General features: G+C 43.4%; 1 protein-coding gene across 1 annotated transcript in view; it reads right to left on the bottom strand.

The window, feature by feature from the left end:
* BEAN1 (brain expressed associated with NEDD4 1) overlaps positions 1–22,183 on the bottom strand; it is a 52,172-nt gene extending 29,989 nt beyond the window's left edge. Inside the window, exons 1-2 of the mRNA XM_058845960.1 lie at positions 22,007–22,183; positions 20,151–20,225 (exon numbers count right to left, since the gene is read on the bottom strand). Coding sequence (XP_058701943.1) covers positions 20,151–20,225; positions 22,007–22,037 — 106 coding nt within the window. The 5' untranslated portion in view covers positions 22,038–22,183. The remainder of the gene's footprint in view (positions 1–20,150; positions 20,226–22,006) is intronic.
* Positions 22,184–22,489: the final 306 nt, after the last annotated feature.

Genomic DNA, 22,489 nt, shown 5'->3' with positions numbered 1-22,489 from the left:
AGCTGTAAAAGAAGAGGATATTGTTGGCATTAGTGTTGATAATCCAGTCTAAGGTAATTGATGAAATTTATAACCAGCCCAGCAGCAGGATTTTTGTAGGCAACAGGCTGCATTTTGTTGTGGCAGGGAACCAGTAGATGGTGATTTCCACAGCATTCTCCTGCTGAACACTGATAAATGTTGTGAATGCTCCAAAGAACTGCAACCTGTCTGGGGGTCACAGCCTGTGACCATGCAAGTGAAGAAGAAATAAGAGTTACAAGTAGCAGTGAATTCAGAACTTAACTGCCTGAGAAAGACTGCTAAACTACCAGTACAACAAACAGCCTGATACCTTAAGAAGCCAGAATCAGTCAGCATGTTTATAAAAACTGATTTATGCAGTTGCCCCCAAACTGGATGCTGACTGGGTAGTTTTTAATTTGCTCCCATCCCTTTATATTTTTCTTGAGGATGTTTGAGTGTTTTTCCTGATAGAGAAGATTGTATATTGAAGGTATTCCTGAATATAAGGAATATAATTTTGTTGCTTCATAGAAGTGTTAGGGTAATGATGCAGCAATTTGCCAAGCTGACAAGTACAGTTACATTTATTTGCTGAGTGAAGAAGTGAAGTTAAAGGAAGCTGAAATGACTTCTGAGAAGGATATTGGCAGGCACAGGGCAGTCTGGGCCTCTTAAATTTAGATTCTTTCCTGTCAGTGCCTCTGATAACCCTTCCATTTGTGTATGCTTCAGTGCTTCCTTAAAACTAAGTTTTCTCATCTCTTTCAGTTGTGTTTGACAGTATCCCACACATAAAGAGCAAATATTCCCCCTCTTTTTGAACTTCACTTTGGAGCTTGTTTCAGGAATTTCTTGCTCTCCCATTTGGGCAGTAAGAAGAGCCTGGATGCACCTGCAGGGGTTGAACCTCTCTGAAATGCCCCTCCTGAGAACCTGCCTGCCTCTGATAATCTGGAGAAGGTCTGTGTGCCTTCCCTGGAATTGATGGCAAAGACATGGAGAAGCCTGGGTACAAACTTAAAAGAGAACTGTGAAATTGCAAATTCCTTCTCTTCACATGGACCAGCTCTACAAGGGCGTGCAATCAAATGAATGGAAACAAAGAATGCAGTCATTAGGTTAACATGTAATGTTTTCAGTATTTCATATTTAACTAATCAGTATTTAATGCTATATTTAAATATAGTATTTAATTCAAGTTCTGCTATGTTTATGCAGTAGATGTTTAAATAACAGTACCATGCCTCTCTTGAAATCAGCTTTTTGGACAAGAACTGTCCAAAACCCAAGTCTGGACAGTGTTCAAACATGTTTTCCTCAACAGTCTTCTGTTTTGTTTTTTGATTCTGTTCCACCATCCTGGTGGACTCCAGGCAGGATTACCTGGAGAGGATTTCCATGGGCAGGATTGTATACATGACTTTCTATGAAGCTGCTGGAGAGGGATGGAGGATGGAGGCTGTTAATCCCCAAGACCTGAGGTGCTGCCCAGAGAGGCAATCTGGGGGCTTAGCTTTGGAGATGCCACTCTTGGAACAAACAGAAATCTCCTGTTAATGTGAGCTTTAAGTAAAATCTTCATGACAGAATCATTTTAAGCTTTGGTGCAGTTTTTTACTCTACTAATAAAATGAGAAGTGTCAAGTTCCATAAAATAGAATTTGTTTGAGATGAAAGCCTTCACTCATGTAACCCTTGGGACTGGGAGCAATGATCACACAGGTTGTGATTCTCTTTGGCTTCAGTGGGGTGAATTCTTTACTTCCCATGAAAATGTATGTTTAAACCTGAAGCAGAATTTTACCCTTTCAATCTACTTTCTCATGGTTTCAGTAAAGTCTCTAGATAGAAAATACAGCCTAAAAAAAAAAAAAGGAGACAGGTAAACTGAGACATCAAAAGATAGCTGCAATCTTTGTGAGCTTTAGCTTCATGCTAACTGAGAGGTGGAGGAGAGATGAAGGCAAGAACATCTTAAGTGCTACAGGTCAGCACCACTTTTCCAAGAGTATTTTCTGAGAAATGTGTGGCTAACCCTTGAGCAAAGGTCATACATTTGATTTCCTCTTCCAGCCAGGGAAATTTTAGCTTGTTTTCTCAATTGGAACAAATCCGTGCACGGTTTCTCAGGGCAGCTTCCCCTAAATGCACACATGACAGTGCTTTTGTAAAGTCCTAGAAGTGCTTCTACTTCCCATCCAAGAGGATTTAACAGCAAAAACACCCCTCAATCAGAAAAGAGAGCACAGGAAAGAGAAAAGGGAGAGGAAGAAAAATACTAGAACGTGTTTTTTGTCTAGGGATTCTGGTTGACTGAGCCAGAAAGGAATAGGCAAATATATTCATATTTGCAATACACTTGAAACAGTTCAAGTTCTTTCCCATTAGGCTGAATTTCATGGTAGGTGCACATTAAATGCAATACTTTTATTCAAGGGCTTTGCTTCCTAAGTGATAAAACTAAGCTCTCATAGTAAGCTAGGAAGCAATGATTCTGTTTCTGAAAGCCAGGACAGCCATGAGGGGTAAAAATTTACTAAATTCTGGGGACTTATCCTGCAATATGAAATTTTTATTTTTAATTTCGACATTATTTTTTCTTTCCAAATGAGTTAGCATGATTATAAGAATTTATTTCCTAAGGTACCCCTGAATTGCATGCTGATGTTTTTTTTGGTTTTTTTTTTTTTTTCCTTTCCTCCTTCCCTTATCTTTTTCACCTAGAGAGGACTTTCTTTAGGCAGGATTATATACATGACTTTATAAATCTGCTGGGAGGGATGGAGGTTTTGACTCCCCAAGGCCTGAGGTGCTGCCCAGAGAGGCAATCTGGGGGCTTGGCTTTGGAGATGCAGCTCTTGGAAGAAATATAAACCTCCTGCTAACGTGAGCTTTAAGTAAAATCTTCACAACAGAATTATTTTAAGTTTTTCTATGCAGTGTTTAATTACTAATAAAATGGGAAGTGTCAAATTATATTTGATTTTTCCTTTCTGCATGAAGCTCCTCCTGTGCAGAGCTGTGTGTGTTTGTGTGTGCACACATCAGCTGTGGGAAGCACACGCTGGGGGCTGTGTTGGAATTCTCTCCAAGAATCACACACGTGGCTTCTCAGGCTGCTGTTGGTTACTATGATGCCCTTTCAGGAATTTTGGAGCTGTGGCTCAGCACACTGGGACTGATATTCTTACACAGCTATAATGTCCAGGAGCCATGGCTGGCAAACTGCATGTATGAGGTGCTACAAAAAGAACAAAGATTCCCTCCTCCCACATCCTTCTTGTTTGATCCACCACTTGTTCAGGCTCTTCCTGCCAGCCTGGTTTGTGGCAATTGCACGGATGTTTTCCATCTTGCAGCAATATGCTGAACATATGATGGAAATCTATCCTGGAATACAGGATTCCCTCCCTGGGAAGTCCACTATTACTCAGTAGATACTGTAGATGTTGATTTTGAGTTTTTCCTCTGTTCCTTCCCTGAAAATTCACTTCACCATGGCTGGCTAAAAAGATTTTTTTGCACATGCCTAGGTATGAAAGGATGTGTAAAATACTGTGAATTTTCTTTGTTTTACAAGCACCATTCTGTGTACAGGCCCTGGGGAATGTGTCTCCCTGTCTCAAACAGAGCACCTGGGATGTCCCTGCCATTTTCTCATGATTGTTCAAACAGCCCTGCCAGAGCTCCAGTGTGACCAGACTGCCCACAACACTGGTGGATCTCAAAACCCCGTGGCTTCATTCCTGCCCACAACAGTTCTCAGAGCCCCATGGCTTCACTCTCACAGCTGTGGCCTGAGATTTCCATGTGATAGTAAAGTCAGTGTGCTATGGCTGAGAAAGAACTGCCAGGTTTGGGTTTCCCCTTTCCTCAGTATTTATTTCTGAACTCCTTCCTTAGCATCTCATTTTGCTTTGCCCTTCTCATTTCTGAGATCCTGCATGGCTGATACAAAACAATCTCTTATCTGATGAATGCTGAGGCCTCCTGGTCACTGCTGTAGACACCACTGAACCTGATTTTATCAATGCCAGAACAAAGGGTCTGATTCCCTCCGAGGCCCAGGAACAGGAATCCAGGATATTGAATTAGGCACTAATGGCAGAATGGGCAGGAGGTTTTTGAAAGTAATTTTCCTTTCTCTCTGTCATTAATCTGCTTCTGGCTGATGATCTGCCAGTGTTTTAAGAAGCAGATCTCATGAATATTCCTTAGTGACAGGCCAATCCAGAAGGCCCTGCAGTGAATGCAGTGGGTACCTGTAACAGACTGAGGAACTTGACCATTTATTTCTCTGTTTAAAGAAAGAAGCTTTTCTCAGACCAAAACCAGAACTGGACTAATAACCTACTAATGGGTATGCAGCTTTTTGTTTTCAAACCTGCACAAAGCACAACCTTCCATGCTTTGGGATTCTAGAATCTGAATTTAGGGTTTTGTTTAAGGGCCTGAACAATCATACCACAGCTGTAGTTTAAACCTAAATACCATCAGAGAGGATCTAGTCCAGTCCAAAGCAAAACCCTACCATGCTTCTGCAATTCTTTTTTTAAGAACTCCAGCACTGACAGGAATGATTGGCCAGTTTTCAGACTGATGGGGGAGTTTTCTTGGGGCAATAGGAAATACATCCCAATACTTTGGTGGCAATATTGTTGTATACAATATAACAATTCTCTGGGTGACTGGTCTGTTCTGGTAGGTAATAGCTGAGACTGAATTGCTGGTTTTTTTTTCCAAATAAAGTTGCAAACAGCTTCCCTGGGAACCCCTGTACAGATGCAGTCCACCAAAAATTCCATGATCTCAAAAGCTAATGACAGATTTGCTCGTGAGTAGAAACAAGAAGTACCTAAGTCCTGCTTGTAGGCATTTGCTGGGGGATGAACTGTTTTTCAGAAGCACCTGAAATGGTTCTCATTTTCCAGTTTCATGTATGTTTGAAAGTCAAATTAGTGTACAGAGTTCCCAACAGGTTCCAGAAGAGGAAGAAGTTCTTTAAGGTGCTGCATAACCACCAGTTGCCATTACTGCTCATAACAGTTTTATAAGTGCTGTTTCAGCCTTACTGAAAGATATTTGGGTTTCTGGAAAGCCAGAGGTGGGGGAAAGAATTGGAGCAAAATTGAAATAGAGCAGACCAAAATTACACAGTAAAGCATGTTATCAGCATTGAAAGGCTTTGTGACTTTGATAAATATTCCAGATAATGAATTTGAGATAGAGCTCTGCACACTGCATGGCTCTGTCACCATCTGCCTGGCACTGTAATTAATTGATTCTATCACAAAATTGCTTTGCTAATTAGATGGAACACAGTCTGGTAGTTGTGCTTGGAGGGTTCATCTGCTGGCCTGGTGAGTGCTGTGCAAAATTTGTGTGTCCAGTCCTTCCACGAGAAGCAGGGACTGTGATCTCAATGGCACTTGGGGACACATCCCTCTCTGGAGAGAACAAGGTGTGGGCTTCCGGTGCTCACACATTTTAGGCTGAGAAAATAATCTCAAACCTATTTAGTCAGGGTCAAGCTGTCAGCAAGAACAGATGCTGGTGAAGATCTTCTACCTGATAGTTTTCCCCCTTTTGCTGGAGGTTACTCTCCCAGGAACTATTGAAGTTCACAGAAAACTTCCTGATAAGCTGCAAGGAAAATCTGAGGAGCTGATTCAGCCTCCTGTTCAAATATAAAGCTGTCCTTCCTGGCTGGTAATAAAGAACTTTGACAAAGGCTGTTTTCAAAGACAGCTCCAAAGGCTTTATTCTGCTAAATTTTTGCAATGTAGAAATTATTTATTTGTAACACACTGAAAATGGAAAGGTTAACCTATTTATGCACTGGTTTTACAGTGTGATTTATTATGAGAATTACAAACTTCTAGCCCAGCAGAAATTAATTTCAAAACATCTGCTTAGCATCCATTGAGGCACTTGCAGTCAAGGAACACCATACTGGCGTGGCAGAGATTTGGACAACACGTTTTGTTTGTGTTTAAAAAAAGCCTAAACTACAACTGTCTTTTTCCTCCTCCTTTGCAGTTAATTCACCAAAACTACAGCGAGTAAGAGGTCCTGCTGCACCCTGCTAATGTGAGTCAGAAACACACAGAGCAGTGGGAGCACTGCTGGCTACCAGCTCTGGCATTCAGAAAATATTGTGTCACTTTTTGTCCTTGAAGAAACAGCTCTTTAGCAGAAGGTTTCCAATTTCCACTGGGAATTTGTGTGTGTGAGTGTGGGGGATGCAGGTGTGGCCTCTAAACAAATGTGGGGAGATGATGGATATAGGGTTTTAGTACTGACAGTCTGATAGCTGTAACTTTATAGACTGCTGCACTTGCCTGTTAAAAAACAAGTTTAAAGTCACTTAAAGACATTTATCCAAAGATTTTTAGGTTGTTGAAGTAATAATATTAAAGTAAATTTCATCTATCTATCTATCTACCTACCTATCTATCTATCTATCTAGCATCTATTCCTGCTTTTATATAAAAATTATATATTAAAAATTATATATTTTTATATAAAATCCTTTTCAATTAAAAAAGGGTGACAATCCCCACATCTCTGAAAACCTCAAAATATATGAAGAACAGTCTTAGGTGATAGATCTATTTGCATGTTCAATCAGTGTCCTTAAGCAATGTGAGAAATTGTCCAAGGACACACAAATAATGGGTAAGTGATATGACTGACACAAGCTTTAAAGGTATCTATTCATTATAATTTAACAGAAAAAACGTGCTATAAGGGAATTATACTCCCTTCTTGGTACCTGGTTTTTATTATTTATGGGTTTCATATGAAGTAGATGAAGTTTTTGTTGGCCAAAATAAAAAGAAAATTAAATTTCTGAATTGAGATACCAATAATTGTAAAGTAAATGTAACAAATCTAAGATGAGAAAGAATAATGATTAACATGTAAAAGTCAGGTATTTTAATTCATGCTTTATGGCTCAAGGATGTAGTTCTTTAAATGACTGTTGCCTTCAGAGGGCAACACAAGGTGCTTGGATCCTGCCAGGAAGTCCTAAATGTCCTAAAATATATTAGGATGAAACAGGTATATAAAATATACCAAATACCAAATCTATTCTGAAGGAACCCAGGTGTTTTCTACCCTATGGGCTAAATGTTTAGGTGTCAGTATTACAAAACCAGAAAGTCAGAAATAAGAACAGTGAATGACTCAAGTGGAGTGCCTCTACCCTGCACACAGATAGGAGGAAAAGTAATAAATATACAGATATATACAGATGATACATATTGATATATACTCATCCCTGATATATTAGTGATATAATTATATACCTTACATAATATTACCTATATATTAGTCACAAAGGTGGGGGTTTTATACACCAGTTTACTTTTTCATGTGCTGATTTAGCCACATGTTCATTGATGACTTCCTGACATGGTCACAACTCCTATGGAAATCTGCCTGGCAGCCTCTGGATTCTGTCTGGCTGTGTCCTGCATTCCTGGGCAGCAGGGCTGCTCTGGCCAGGCTGCCACTGGGGGAATGCTGCACCAGGGGCCACTCAGTCCTCCTGGGGAGCTCTGCTGTGGCTGCTGCTGTGCTGCCAGGTGTGGCACAGCTGCTTTGGCAGCCTCCTTGGCTGGAGTGTTTGTATGTCTGTGGGGTGACACTGCTCCCAGGCTCCCTTGTGAACAGTCAGTGTGTGAAGACTGAAGATCATCGGTCCTTGCACTGACAAATAATGAATTTTCCTCCAGGCAGTTTCTGAGTTCTGTGCACTCCTGTAACTATTGCAAATGCTCTGTTGGTTTGGAGCTCTTAATGACTGTAGTGTGTTCAGAGCAAATATGTAAGTACTTGTCTCTTATTTTGTCAGCTGTCATTCCTGTAGTTTTTTATTAGCACTGAAGTGACAGCTTTGCATTTATAAAAAAATATATTTACATATATTAAGAAGATTGTTGCCAGTCACTACTTTATGCACACCTTTATAGAAGGGCAGAAAATAACACATTCTTATGTGTAATGTAAATTGATTAAAGGTTATCTTGGGATCCTGGCAAAATGCAAGATCATCCAAACTGGTGTGCTCCCATTAAACCTTCCACAGCCACAACCAATGTTTTCTCAAAGGAAAAATCACAACCCCATATCTTGGCTGTAATCTTTGCTGATTAGGTTATGAATTCAGAGTGTAAGAACCTGAGACCTTGCTTAAATTCAGACCTTATATTCCTCCCATGCACATTAAGTGTAAACCTTAAGAATTCTCAAGATAAAGTCATAATCTTTTGTGCTCCATGGATGTGACCCAGATGCTGCTCTACTGTCAGTGTTGTGTGGGGCTGGAACTGCTCTGGGCAGCCTGGGAATGGATGGTGCTGAGCAGGGATGGTGGTGAGGGCCTGCTGCCCACACTCTGCATGTCCAGAGGGTTTTACTTTGCATTTTTCCTCCACATATCTCATGCCCATTTCAGGATGGGGGTGTACTAGGCTCACTCCTGAATCTAATTTTTTTGGGTTACTTTCACCTGAAGTGTCTTTACAGTCCACTCTGCCACTGTAACATCTGGTCCTTCTGCACAATTGTGGCCACGTTCTTCTGTGTAAAATGTCATGGGAACTGAAATCCACCAGTCTCCAAGTTAGCATCTTCTAATTAGTGACAGCATGTGATCTGTGCTATTTGTATAGTGTAGAATAGAGGTCTAAAAGTAGTTTGTCTCTTAGATGTTGCTAGTCACCAAGTGGGTATGCCAAAAGGAAGGGTTCAGTGTTAAAACTGTAGCTTGACATTAACGTGTAAACATAACAAGGCAGGAACTGAAGAAGCTGAGGTGGTTACATCTCCAAGTTTGCTTGTAAACAGCAGCTGCTGAGACTGCAGCACCCTTGTGTTCATCAGAGATCTTCCAACACCTCCTTCAACTCCTTTGCAACAAATCTGGTTTTAAAACAAATGGCTAAAATTGTCTGCACTCTGTACAAAAAGTACCCCATGACTCCTTTAAATACACTGGGTATCTCTGACCTGGCAGGAATTCTTCCCTCTCCCCTGGCCAAGCATTACTTGAATGAGCTGTGAGGTGGTTTGGTTATTTCCATTCCACTTCCAGATGCAGAGGCCCAGCCAGCAGCCACTGCTCTGCAGAGCTGCCTGTGCCTAATTGTTTCTGGCAAAGGCAACTGCCTTTCTTAGGCTTTTTTTCTTCCTTCTCCCTCCTCAACTGGCATTTCAGAGCAGAAGCTTTCATAATACATTAGCTTAATGCACTCTGAGCTTGATCACATCTTCCATTTCCACTGCTGCCTGAACCACACATTGTCCTTGAACTCAGCATCCAGTACAAATGACTTAGACAGATGAATAAATAAGCCTCTAAATATCCATGTCCTTGCAACAGCAAAACCAGATGAAATCTATTGTTCAGAGCAGCCTTTTGCTGCAGACACTGAGTTGGTGAACAGATGGGTTCACATTTACAGAATGTGGGGGCATGATTCAGGAAAGTGAAGGGTAGCTCACTTGAGCAGAGTTTCAAGGACATGTGGACTCTGCCACAGTTCCCTTCTAGTGACAGCACAGCCAGTGTGAGAGGTCTGTCACCACAGTGGTTCTTTTTCACTCAGCAGAAGGCTCAGTTCATCTGAAAGGAGGAGAAACAATAAATGATTGTGTAACAAGCAATTCCTTCTGAAAGTCAATCTTGCTGCTTTTGAAAGGCCGAATGGATGAAAGCTGTCTGCTTTGTCAGACCTGAAAAGGGTCTCAGACTGAAATAAATACTTCCTGTCCTGTTGTTCCTGGAATTTAACTTGGGTTTGAGCCAGATAAGGTCTAGGTGAAGCATACCAGAGAAATCCCAGGGCTGTGGTGTCTCTGAGCCTTCTGTCTGCCTGACATGCTTGAACATCCAACCAGAACAATGCATCTTTGCCCCAGCTGAGCAACACAAAATGGTTAAATGGGGAAAAAAGAGAGCTGTTATCTTGCATAAACATGAAGGACTGGGTTAAGACCCCCTTAGGTGAGAGTCTAACTCTGTCATGGTCCCTTTCCAGTTGGACAATTAAGACAATAGTCTGAGCCAATTGAGGGTGGAACTGAGTCTGATAGAGTGGGGAAGGATTTTTTCAATACTCTTAATAAAGTCTATGGAGACATAAACTCAGGGCTGGTTTGCAGAGACATGAAATCCTACCCAGTAGGGTCTGCCTGAAACCAAATGTTTTACTGGCCCCTCAGGTAAATGACTGAAAACCTGTCCAAGGGCTACTATTGATTTTGGGGGCCTGAGTAGAAAACTGAATCACTCCTTTCTGCCTAGAGAGGGGGAAAAGTAATTTTCTCTTGTCCTTTGATAGTGCACTGGGTTCCTTTTATCTTTATGCACACAGACAGCAATAAACAGACATTTCCTCCTCTCAAAGGAGAGATGGTAACAGCCAGAAAAGCAGTTTCAGGTCATGCTAATATTCACCTGTACAAAATATATTTGCATGAGAAATGGGAGTGTGGGTGGGACTCGTGTCACTTGTCACATCTGAGCAAGGCCACCCCTTCCCAGCCAAAGCTCTGAGGGTTTGCCTGCAGCAGCAGCAATTTGGCTTCTCACATCCATCAACATTCAAACAGCAGCTGCATGACACAAAGTTTAAAAAGGAATTGGGGCATCTCTGTGAAAGGAAGTATACGGGGTTTTCTTGTGTGATTTGCACTTGACAATACAAAATATCCCACGGAATTTCAGTGTCCCACTCAACCATCTAAACCACTGAGCAAATAATTGAAAAAAGAACGTGTCATGTAAATATATTCCAGTTTCTTTGGTTACAAATCTATTAACATACTATAAGGAACAAAATTATGGGGATCAGGAAGTCGGAAAATTCTCCAGGAAAAAAGAGGTAAAAACTTCCTACATTATTCAATGAATATATTATTTTGGATTTTTTTTCCCATTTCACCAGAAGAGCTATTGAAAGTGATTTTGTTTGGATGGTACATAAAAGCAAATAATTGTATGACAAGGGCATCTGAGTGTGCACTCACACATGTAGAGTCCTCCAATAAAGAGGAAGAGAAGTAAACCAGACAGAAAATAGTTCATTAATGACCAAATTAAATATTTTTAAGTTTGGCAAGGAAGAACTTTGTACAGAAAGATTCTTTGGAAATCAGCTTTAATTTTCAGCAGGGTATTATGAATTCAGGTTGTATCCAGGCCACTTTATGTGAGCAATCTAAACCATTCCAGAGGCAAACAAAGGTTCAGGCCCAGCTTGAAGAGCACAAGCTCTGGAGCACACAGGCCCAGAGCTGCAGGTTGGCACTGCTGCTATGTGAGGTTTGTCAGCTCTCCAGTAGTTTTAATTTGGAACCTTTTGTCACCCTTTACAGCTGCAAAATCCTGCAGAGTTTGGGTAATTGCTGCTGATTTCCCCTCCTGCACAGCTGCTCCAGAGGAGGATGGCAGTGTCCCCAGTTCATAAACATCACCAGCACTGACTTCACATTGCCACAGCAAATCTCAGCCTGGGCCCTGTGCCTGGCAGCTCTGCCACCTCCAGGATCTTTGTGTTCCTTCAGAGCATCGTGGTGCACCTCCCAAACGGCCTCTGCATTTCTGCCAGGCATCTCAGACAATTTAGGTAAAATGGCATGGAATTCTCTGGGTTGTTTTGTTTGTTTATTTCTGGTTTTTTTTGAGGGCATTGCTTTTTGTTTTGTTGGGTTTGGGGTTTTTTTAGAGTTAAAAAAATGCTAGAAGCAGCAGCTAAGCAATAATATTTCATGGTGCTAAGGGTAGCCCTTGTGTAAATGGGGAACAACTTTTATTGCTGTTGGACTGTCTTTGCTGACTGACTTTGTTGCACAGTCCAACAAATGTCAAACCAGAAAATTATGCAAAGCAAAAAAAATATTAGGAAGTTTATTGGAGTAATTGGTCCTGGTAATATCTCATATCTTCCATAAATCTATTTAATTCTTAATCTAGTTCAAAGTTGCCCTAATTATTTTAAACCTCTATGAACTTGCTGCAGTTTACACCCTTTTGTATCTTGTTCACTGTGCCTGCTTTTACCAGTTCAACACAATTCTCTACCTCTGGTGGTGATGTCACCACTTTTTGGACACATGAAAATTCTCTATTGAAAGTTCCTGCAATATAAAATTCCAATTTCACCCTTCACCACTTTACTGGCTCCAGTTTGAGGTCACTCTAAGCCAACCACCTGATTTCCCATGAGATAATGCTGTGCTTTGTGTTCTGCCAGCTGTTGTGGAACTGGGGAAGTCACTTTGGGATTTGGCCTTTATGAGAACACCAGAAACTCACAGTGATGTTTTGTTATCCTCTGGGAGAACCATTCAGATTGTAACCTGTAAAACATTACACGGGCAGATCCAGCTTCCTTTGGACTGAGAAGCAGTGGGGTACAATGATGGTTAAAAAAATGGGTGTGCAAACCTATCCAGGCTGTAGCAAGTGCAAATTATGGATTTTGTGGATCCAGATGATACCAATCTCACATCTGTTCTTAAAGGGAGCTATAAAATAGTCCCCAAAACAATGAAGATTAAAAATAAATCTCTGTTCTTTTGAGGAAGAGAGTGAGGCACAGCCAGCAGGCAGGGACAGGGGCATCACAAATTGACCGAGCAAATAATGAGCTTTCAGTTCTTTGCAATGAAAATTCTTTTGAGATTGACTGTTTCACTGGTGAAAAAATGCATTCCTTCCCAAGGTGATCCTTCTGTCCCAGTACAGGCTGCCACAAGATATTTTGTCTTCAAAGCACATTTTAAAACTAAAATTCAGTTGAAACCCATTTTTCCTATGGATGACAGGGAGCTAAGAAGCCACTCTCAGAGAAGCCCTTTCCGGTTCTTCACCTGTTCCCATCAGAGAGGGCCGTGCAATGGGGTGCAGGGTTTGGATTCTAAATTAGCACATGTTTGATGGATTTAGCAAGTGGAAATTGGTAACTTAAGAACATCAAAATGGCCACGTCAAATTCAGGCTAAGAGGCAGTGTTATATAAATGTGATGCAAAAAACTGACCCACAAGCTGAAAACTAATCTGCATCAATATTAAAATATGGTAATAAAAGGTAATAGTTTGCAGCTAATTTTCCTGTGTCAGTAATACCATTATTTTAAGCCACATGACCCCTGAATTGTGTCTCTGTTGAAGTGGGGACCCAGCTGTCACCTCAGCCACTGAGTGATAATGAGTGAACCACTCATGGCCCAGGCTGGGTTGATGTTTAATGCTCTGGATCTGTCTGGAGGAGCATGACACAGAAACCTGTGCCAAGCACAATATAAGGAAGACAATTCTTATCTCTCTGGTGACTCCTTATGCCCACCAGTTCCTCAGTATTTTTGCATTGATTTCAACTACAGAAATGTACAATAACCTTAAACCAGAGGACAGACACAGGATGTAATTTCTGTACTTCTACAGTAGCTTGATACCACCTTATCCCTGCATTTTACCATGTTGTCCTTGGCTGAACCATAATCTGAAAATCTGGGAAAAAGTTGTTGTTTTTACCTCTATGGATGCTGCAGTTCTCCTGAAGAGCTGGAGATCTTATGTCTCCAACTTTAGGAAAATTTCCAATTTACAGCTTGTTTCATTCAGTAGAAAAGTGATTTTTTTTTAATTTGTTTTGTTTTGTTTTTAATCAGAAGCACAGAAATACAACTCTGAATTTAAGGACTTTTTTCTATTTTTAGCTATCTATCAGGTTTTTTGATATCTTTCAGAATGATTAATAGGATCAAGTGGCAAAAGTGCAGTTTCCACTCATGTTTCCATTTAGGATTGTACTGTTCTAAAAGGAAAGTATTTTATAAAATTGTCTAGTTAAAAAGTATTTGTGATATTCTGATTTTGTGCTCTCCCTACACACCTGGGCATTTCTGGCTGGGATTGCTGCTCAGAGATGTGCTGTACAGCCAGAGCACCCAGCAGGATGCATTGGAACTTCCACTCTACCACTGAATGTCCCACATTCTTTCTCAAGGAACATCTGATTCCACAAATGTGTTTACTGTGAGGACAGTGATCATTAGTGCAGTTTGATTTACTCTTCAGATGATGCACAAAAATCACCCCAAGCAGCTCCTCCTTTTTGCTCCTCTTTGCAGAGTGTGTGTTCCTTCCTCAGCCCCAAGTTCCAGGCCAAACCAGAAATCACTTTGGATTCACATTCCTCTCTGGATGTGTCTCTAGGGCAGAGTTGGAGTTACAATATCCAGTGACTTGATATTATTGGGCTACTTGTCAACATGACTGCTGCAATAAAGCAGCAATTTATCTTACAATACAATACAATACAATATATAAAATAAAATAAAATAAAATAAAATAAAATAAAATAAAATAAAATAAAATAAAATAAAATAAAATAAAATAAAATAAAATAAAATAAAAATAAAATAAAATAAAATAACCCCCTGTTAATTTACCTCTCAGAGCTTTTATTTTCTGGTCAAGGCAGCAGCGCTTTACTCTTTCTCTGCTGCCCAGGGAGTGAGGATCCTGTGCTTCCCTGTGTAACCACTGCCCTTGGAGCAAGTTTCAGGGCAATAAATTGAGGTGACAACAACAAAACCTTGTTTGCAAATATCAAGCAACTCTGGTCTTCTGTGCTGGGCTTTCTGTGACCAACTTCTTTAATAAGGCCTGGTACCTCTTGCCAATTGTTTGGGCCAAGGACTTGTGTGCTGGGTGTGTCTGGAGAGTGAAACAGCCAGTCTGTACCTCAATGGTTTAGCTTGCAAATAACCAAAATACTGATTTCTGCTAATATGAAGAGATGTTAAAGTGTGGATTAGAAGCAAAATTCAATATGAGGGAGTCCTAGTAAGAACTGGTCTTCCAACTGGGACTAAAGAGCTCCCAATTACTCTCTCCCTGAGAGGATCTGGGATCTCTTTTGTAAAGCTCATCTCTTTAAATCCCGAGGCCTTGCTGTAGAAATCCCTTCCCCACTGGAATGAAATGAAATGGAATGGAATGGAATGGAATGGAATGGAATGGAATGGAATGGAATGGAGATCCACCTGCATTTGTCATCTAACCATAAAAAAACATTACAGGTCCTCATAAGTGGAAATTCAATTCGGGGAATTCCTCTCTTGTTAGCAAGCATCAGTGCCAGGTAATGGACAAACATCAGCCCAGCAGCCAGGAGAGCCAGGCTTTCTCCTTGACTTCCTGTGTAATTTCAAACAATTATCTTTTCTGGCAGCCTTATTTTCCTCTGCCCACCTTCTGTGTTTTCTAGATACCTGTCATCTAAAAGGACAAGGCCACTTGTTTTGTGCAGAACCTGGAGTGATTAAGCATCAGTTTTAGTTGGGGCTTTTAAGTAGAAGTAATCTTGCAGCAATTTTGCAGCTAAATCAAAATGAAGCTAGGATGCTGAAAACCTGTAAAGATCAGATGCTTACAGAGCTGCTTTTCTTAAAGCATAAAACTAATAAAGATTACTTGTCAATGAAGGAAAAAACAATTGCTGAAAGACAAATCCTCATTTAAAACATGGAAACAGAGGGATTAACATGCTTGTAACTAAAAAGAGCCATTAAAAATGAAGAAACTTAGCATTAAAGAACCCACAGAAACAAAGTGTCATTGAAGAACTATTTGCATTAAGAGTAGACAGTGATCATGGGGCTTTGGCTGGAATCTCCTTTAGTGAATTATCTTCACACAGGTTCTTGAGGACTGTAGGCTTCCCTATGTCATGTAATGTAAAAAAAAAAAAAAAAGAAAAAGGTTGGAGGTATTTCAGGAAGTTACAGAGTTACAGTAAGAAATGTATTAAGTCTTGGAGCTAAAATCCCCGTTTGCAGAAATGCTGTCAAAGCCAGCTGAATTGCTTCTGCCAGCTCCCAGCTGGAGGCCAAGACTTCAAAGCATGTGAGGATAGAGACTGTAAGGAAGCTTTAGGAGGAGTCCACCTCTCCTGGAGAGATGCTCTGCACAGAGGTACCTGGGCATGTGCCTGAACACACAGCTCAAACAGGCTCTGAACCAAACCTCCCCCTACTCTCCTCTGAGAGATTTCTTGATAGTGCTGCTTGTAGCAGCTTGATGAGATCCTCTCCAAAAACTGAAGATAATTCTATTTATTTGCTAAGGAGCAGGTTTGGACTAGACTTGTGTGTTTGCAACGCAGGTGCATGGGAACTATGCGTCTATTATTTCCTAATCTATTATTTTGAGTGGACAAGTGTGAGTTGGGAGAAGCTGTTTGAAATGAAAGCATTAAGTCAGTTGGTACAGTGGAAATGAATGACTTGGAGTTGTCAGCCTACATCCTCATACAGGAGGATGAGAAACTGTCAGGCTTGGAGAGAAATGGATCCCTTCCCAATGCAGATTCCAGCCTAATAAATTAAAAGGTGAAGAAATTATTCTTCACGTAGCAGATGATTTCAAGCCATCATAAAGTAAATTGATGGCAGAAAGATGCTGGCAATTAGTAGGGGAAAGGATCAAAGGATTCCAAGATGTGGTTCTGGAGGTATTTGAGCATCCTTCCCTCCTGCACAGCTGGAATCATTAAAACATGAAGTGCAATGTGGAGATGAGAACCTCTTCAGCACCTTCATAAAAATATCCACACTTGGAGAAGAAATAGAGTGAAGAAAGAAAAGAGCAGATTATTCTGGGGATTAAATTTTGCTGTGCATTTAAGAGGAGGTGACTGCAGTGCATGTTCCTCACTGTCTGGCACCACAGACCTATGTGGTATCTGGCATTTCTCATAGAGACACTGATAATGAGTGGTGGATGTTGGTGCTTCGATCACTGACACTTCTTAAGGTATCCCACAAGTGCAAGGGGATGTCCTGCTGTGCTGTGCACAAGTCTTGCTGCAGATCTGTCAGGCTCTCTCTTAAACTCCTGGCATCCTGTGGCTCTCCAGGCCAGCAGCTCCCACCAAAGCTGGAAGCAATCTCCTGTCTTTCCAGGTGTCTCAAATCTGTGACAGCCAGGAGAACTCCTGAAGCTGCTTGCACAGATCCCAAACCTCCCAGTCTGTTCCCTGGTTTGGACTGAGGCACTGTGCTCCACCCATGCCAGGGGATGTGCAGTTATGCTCCTGCTGATGTTGGGCTCCCCATCATTGGGAATTGTGTTTGTGCATCAGACAACTGCACTAAACTGGCTGAGTTTGGAGTGGGAAAAAGACAGGATTTGCCATTAGGAGCTGCAGAGTCCCAAGTCTTCAGCAGTGCAGAGAGTATTTTATTCTTGCTGGGCACAGAGATTTCCTTGTTTATGAGTAGAAGTTTATTCATCCTTTCACTGTCCTGGGGTCTCAGGGTTCAGCTCTCAGTGCTGAAGTCAGTGGCAGCACAGCTGGCAGCCAGCTGTGCTCTTTTGCTGTCCCTGAGCCAGATGCTGAGGGACAACCTCCAAGGTGGCTCTACTGATTCCAGGATAAGGATTTTCTGCACTTTTCCCTTGTGAGAGGTGTCCCTGTGCCTGTCTTAGGTGAGTTTTTGTGGGCAGAGAACCACAGTAGGAATGCTTCTGTTCCTTCTTGATTTGGTGAGAGAGTTCTGTTTAGTTAGGGTAAGTTTGTAGACTCTCTAAAGATTCTAAGACAGGAATTGTAGTGCTGGATTTGAAAATGCTGTCTGTATATTTTGGTTTTTGTCATTCATGCATGCAAATGAACATTTTACATATCTCTGGGCATTTCTTGTGCTCTCAGATATAAAAGCAAGGATGTAGTTGAATGGGACCACCATAAGTATGTAACATTTGAATACATAACTATAGAGTCACTAAATAGCTATATATATAAATAGCTATAATAGCTATATATATAAATATAAATATATAATATATATATATTATATAAATAACTATCTTTTTATAATACCACATATGTATTGGTGATCTGGATAATTGATTGATAATCAGTTGGCTTCTTTGCTTTTACTTGTGTCTACAACCAATCTCCTCAGAGATAAATCTCAGAAGTGCTGGGGAGGTGGAGGAGGCAGGCACATGCAGAAAGGGAAGGTAGTTTGCACAGAACCATCTTCCTTCCTTTTTATTTCTCTGACAGTTTTTGGATCCCTTCATTTAAGCATTTGAAACACTGACTGGCTGAGGTTCATAACTGCTGATTAATAATTTATATTCATTATTTTCTAGAGATAAATCTCACTTTTTATTCTGAAAACCAACCAGCCATCCAAATACAACTGACTAAAACCTAGAAACACTTTGCAAAGAAAATCCAACATTTCTCTCAGAAAGAAACATCTAAAGCAAGAAAGTCAAATTCTGTATCTGACTAGGAAGTTCAGTTAAACACTGACCTTGTCAGCCCACCTTGGCTCTGTGTGGTTGAAGTCACTGGGCTCCAGCCCTGAGTATTCTCTTATGTGGACTTTGCTTGTGGGACTTTCCCACTTTGTCCTGGACTAGAACAGGATTCTCCATGCACAGCTGACTCTGTGTGGGCAGAGCTGCAGTCCTGCTCCTGCAGCCCTTTGCCCTTGCTTAGGAAATTCAGTGCTCAGAGAGCAAACAGGTCTGGTACCTGGCCTGTGTGAGTTCTGTAAAGGCCACTCTGGAGTCTCCTTCCTGTGGTACCTCCAAAGAGCCTGGGATAACTCTGGTCTCTCCACATTTGCTGTAAAACCATCCTAAGAGCCATGGTTTCATTTCTGGCTAATGCCCACCTGGTACTGTGTTAATATTACCTGTTCCTGTCAGTGGAACATTTCAGAGCCTAGGCATTACAGGAATTAAAGCTGAGAGCCCTTGTGGAGAGGGCCAGAGAGTCAGGCCTGGCTGAGCTGGACTCAGTTAAGGCCAAAGGAAATCTATGATCTAAACCACTTAATTTTATAGGTGCCTGCGTGGAAATGAGAGCAACCCTCAGACTCCTCTGAACTGTTTGCTGCAATTGTTCTGTTACAGAACTCTGCTGATCTAAACCCAATGCAATACAAAGCTGTGCTGCAATGAAATGCTGGGAAACATCACTTTGTGCATTATGTAAGCCAAGCATTTCTGGGGGGAAATAATCTCAGCATTCTTTTTGCAATATTGACCTGTAACAACACCAGCACACCACAGGGATTTTCTTGCCAAGCCCACAGACAGCTCACTAACAAATGAGGAGACTGCCAATGCAGCTATACCAATGTCCACATTTTTGTACTGCTATTACATATTTTCTGTGACTTGGGTGATGCCAGCTGGGCATCTATTAGGCAGCAGCTCTGAATTTTGGAGTTGCTCTTAAGCCCAGTTTAATGTGGTTTCTTGGAGTTTAAAGGACTACCAGGCAATCTGAAAGACAGCACTTGGCATTTACTTGGTTTTGCATTGTCTTCACCTTTACCAACCAAACTCTGCTCTCAAAGTTATCTTAGGGATGGATCTTAAAAATCCCTACTGTGGACAGAAGCTGGTTCTGAATATGAATAATTTCTCCAAGTTTGCTGTCCCGATAGGTTGTGACAGCAAACATTATAGTGGGTATGATTTCTAGTCTCTGAATGACTGTAGCTGTCTGACTTTGTGCTCCTCCATGTATGTTCCAAAGTAAATTAAGGAAACTTCTTGTCCCTTCTTCCTTTAAACTGTGCCTTTAATTGTACAATTTCTCAGCCATGATGGGCATGAACAGTGTTACAAAGTTACACTCTAATTATAACATTCCAGCACAGCTTTCCTTGAGCTGCAGCCCTCGCTCCAAGAGGGCTCTTGGTGGGTTTAATTGTTGAGTGTATTTTTCTCATTATGCATTCTTCCATCCAAGACACTGGACATGCTGCCCTGCTTCCCTGCATGCACGTGGTTTTCTGCCAAAATAGGACCAGTGACACGAGGATAATTGGCTCCTATAATGCTGTATTTCCTTTCCAAAAAACCTTCATGTAATGACTACAAAGGCAGTCATAAAAAGGAGAGCAGAAGGAAGTCAAATGTCAGGAATTGTTTTATTTCAATGACTGGAAGTAATTTTTAGCCACATTTGTTTCACTAGTGAGTGCCAAAATGATATCAATTTTGACTGATGTCAGTGTGCTTCATTTACATGACTGCAAAGTGTGCCAATAATGCAGCTAAAAAAAAAAAAAAAGAGAGATTACTTACGGAGATTGGAATAATTGCTGCCTATCCCAATACTGATGGAGCTTCCAGAGATGAGAGGAAGATGGAAGAAAATAACTAAAAAGGGAAAAATGAAGAGAAAGGTCATTAATAGCAGTTTGGTTTCGTTTGGTACCAGATGTGAGTTGAAGACATGTTGAGTTAAGGTTCACCTGCTCTCTCTGGGCAGGATTGCACATCTGAGACCCTGAGTACACCCACAGAAGTAGCTCGAATGGAGGGGAAATGCCAAACGAGCCATTGCTTCATACTTCCAGGAATCCCTCCTGTTCAGGAAATTATATTAATGCCTCTCAGAATCCAAACCCCACGTATAAACAATGTGTTATATAAATATGCTAATTATTGTTGTTAAGTCATTCACCAGTCTCTGAAACAGGCACCTACCACTGTAAAACCAAATAACTTCCCTGATTTGTGTGAGTGAAGCTTGAATGCATCGGGCGTGTGTGTGCCAAACTGGGTTGGAATAAATTTAGTCTAAAATTTGATACACACACTCCCCCTATGCACTTAGGCTTTAATATTTATAACTTGCTCTTCAAAGATTTATATTTACAGGCAACAAAATGCACACGAGTAAAACGTGTCCTAAATAACCAAATCTTTAGATTTCTTAAAAGATGAGCTCGTTTGCGACTGCAGACGGGTTTAAAGGCCGTTTCCCGAGAGTCGCTCGCAGTGTCACAGATTCGCTCCGGGTCTCGGCGCTGCGCTGCGCTGCGCTGCCCTGCCCTGCCCTGCCCTGCCCTGCCCGCTGCGCTCCCATCGCCGGGGAGGGGCTGCTCCCTTTTCGGGAGGGGACCCGGCCCACACAAAGTTTCGGGCAGGAGCCCTTGGGCTGCGGGATCCCCGCACCCGCGGCAGGGCGGCAACCCACGGGTTCCCGCGGCTCCTCACAGCCTGCCCCGGCCGGGCGAGATCGGCTCCCCAGAGCCTGCTGCACCCGGCTGAGATCGGCTCCGCAGAGCCTGCCCCGGCCGGGTGAGATCGGTTCCCCAGAGCCTGCCCCGGCCGGGTGAGATCGGCTCCCCAGAGCCTGCTGCACCCGGCTGAGATCGGCTCCCCAGAGCCTGCCCCGGCTGAGATCGGCTCCTCAAAGCCTGCTGCACCCGGCTGAGATCGGCTCCCCAGAGCCTGCCCCGGCTGAGATCGGCTCCTCAAAGCCTGCCCCGGCCGGGTGAGATCGGCTCCCCAGAGCCTGCCCCACCCGGCACAGATCGGTCCCTCATAGCCTGCCCCGGCTGAGATCAATCCCTCAGAGCCTGCCCCGGCTGAGATCGGCCCCTCAAAGCCTGCCCCGGCACGGATCGGTCCCTCACAGCCTGCCCCGGCACGGATCGATCCCTCAGAGCCTACCCCGGCACGGATGGGCTCCTCAAAACCTGCCCCACCCGGCTGAGATCGGTCCCTCACAGCCTGCCCCGGCACGGATCGGCCCCTCAGAGCCTGCCCCACCCGGCTGAGATCGGCCCCTCAGAGCCTGCCCCGGCACGGATCGGCTCCCCAGAGCCTGCCCCACCCGGCACGGCTCCTGACAGCCTCACCCGGCACGGATCGCCCCCTGCCTTCTATCCCGGCACGGCTCACGCCTTTCCCCAGCTCGGTTCCTTCCTTACTCGGCTCGGCTCAGCTCTTGCCTTTCCCCGGCTCGGTTCAGGCTTTTCCTTTCCCCAGCCTCTGCCCTACCCCATCTCAGCCCCCGCCTCTCCCCAGCCGCTCCAGCCCCTGCCTCCCCTCAGCCCGGTTCAGCTCTCGCCTTGCCCCAGCCGCTGCCTTTCCCCAGCCCGGCTCAGCCCCTGCCTTCCCCCGTGCCGCCCTGCCCTGCCCTGCCTTACCCCAGCCCGCCGCCGTGCCCGCTGTCTCCATCCGCCCCCGCCGCGGCTCCCCGGGGGCTGGCGGGGCCCCGCCGCCTCCTGCCGTGCGCGGGGCCGGAGCGGGGCCGGGCCGGAGCCGGCGGCCCCGGGCTGGGGGCAGGGGGGCGGGTGACCCCCGCCCTGCGGGCAGGGCCGCACATGGCGGGGGCAGCGCGGGGGGGCCCGGGGCCGCACACGCCGGGGCTGACCCCGCCGCTCATCCCTCCTGCGGCAGCGCCCGGCGAGCCGCGTTACCGGGGCTGCTGCGGGGATGCGCTGCCTGCATGAGGAGCTGTAGGCGGATAGCGGCTCCGGAAAGCCGAGTCCAGCCCAGCACTTCGGCTGAAAGGGAGGGACTGCCTGGAGTAAACGCACGGGGATGGACGGGATTATCCGGCAGTGCGGAGGATAGAATTCCGTGGGGCTGGATGGGGGCTAGGAGGAGGATGTAGTCATATAGTCCAA

The sequence above is a fragment of the Poecile atricapillus genome, chromosome 10 (genome assembly GCF_030490865.1).
Source record: "Poecile atricapillus isolate bPoeAtr1 chromosome 10, bPoeAtr1.hap1, whole genome shotgun sequence".
NCBI lineage: Eukaryota > Metazoa > Chordata > Aves > Passeriformes > Paridae > Poecile > Poecile atricapillus.
This window is presented reverse-complemented; position numbering and strand designations above follow the sequence as displayed.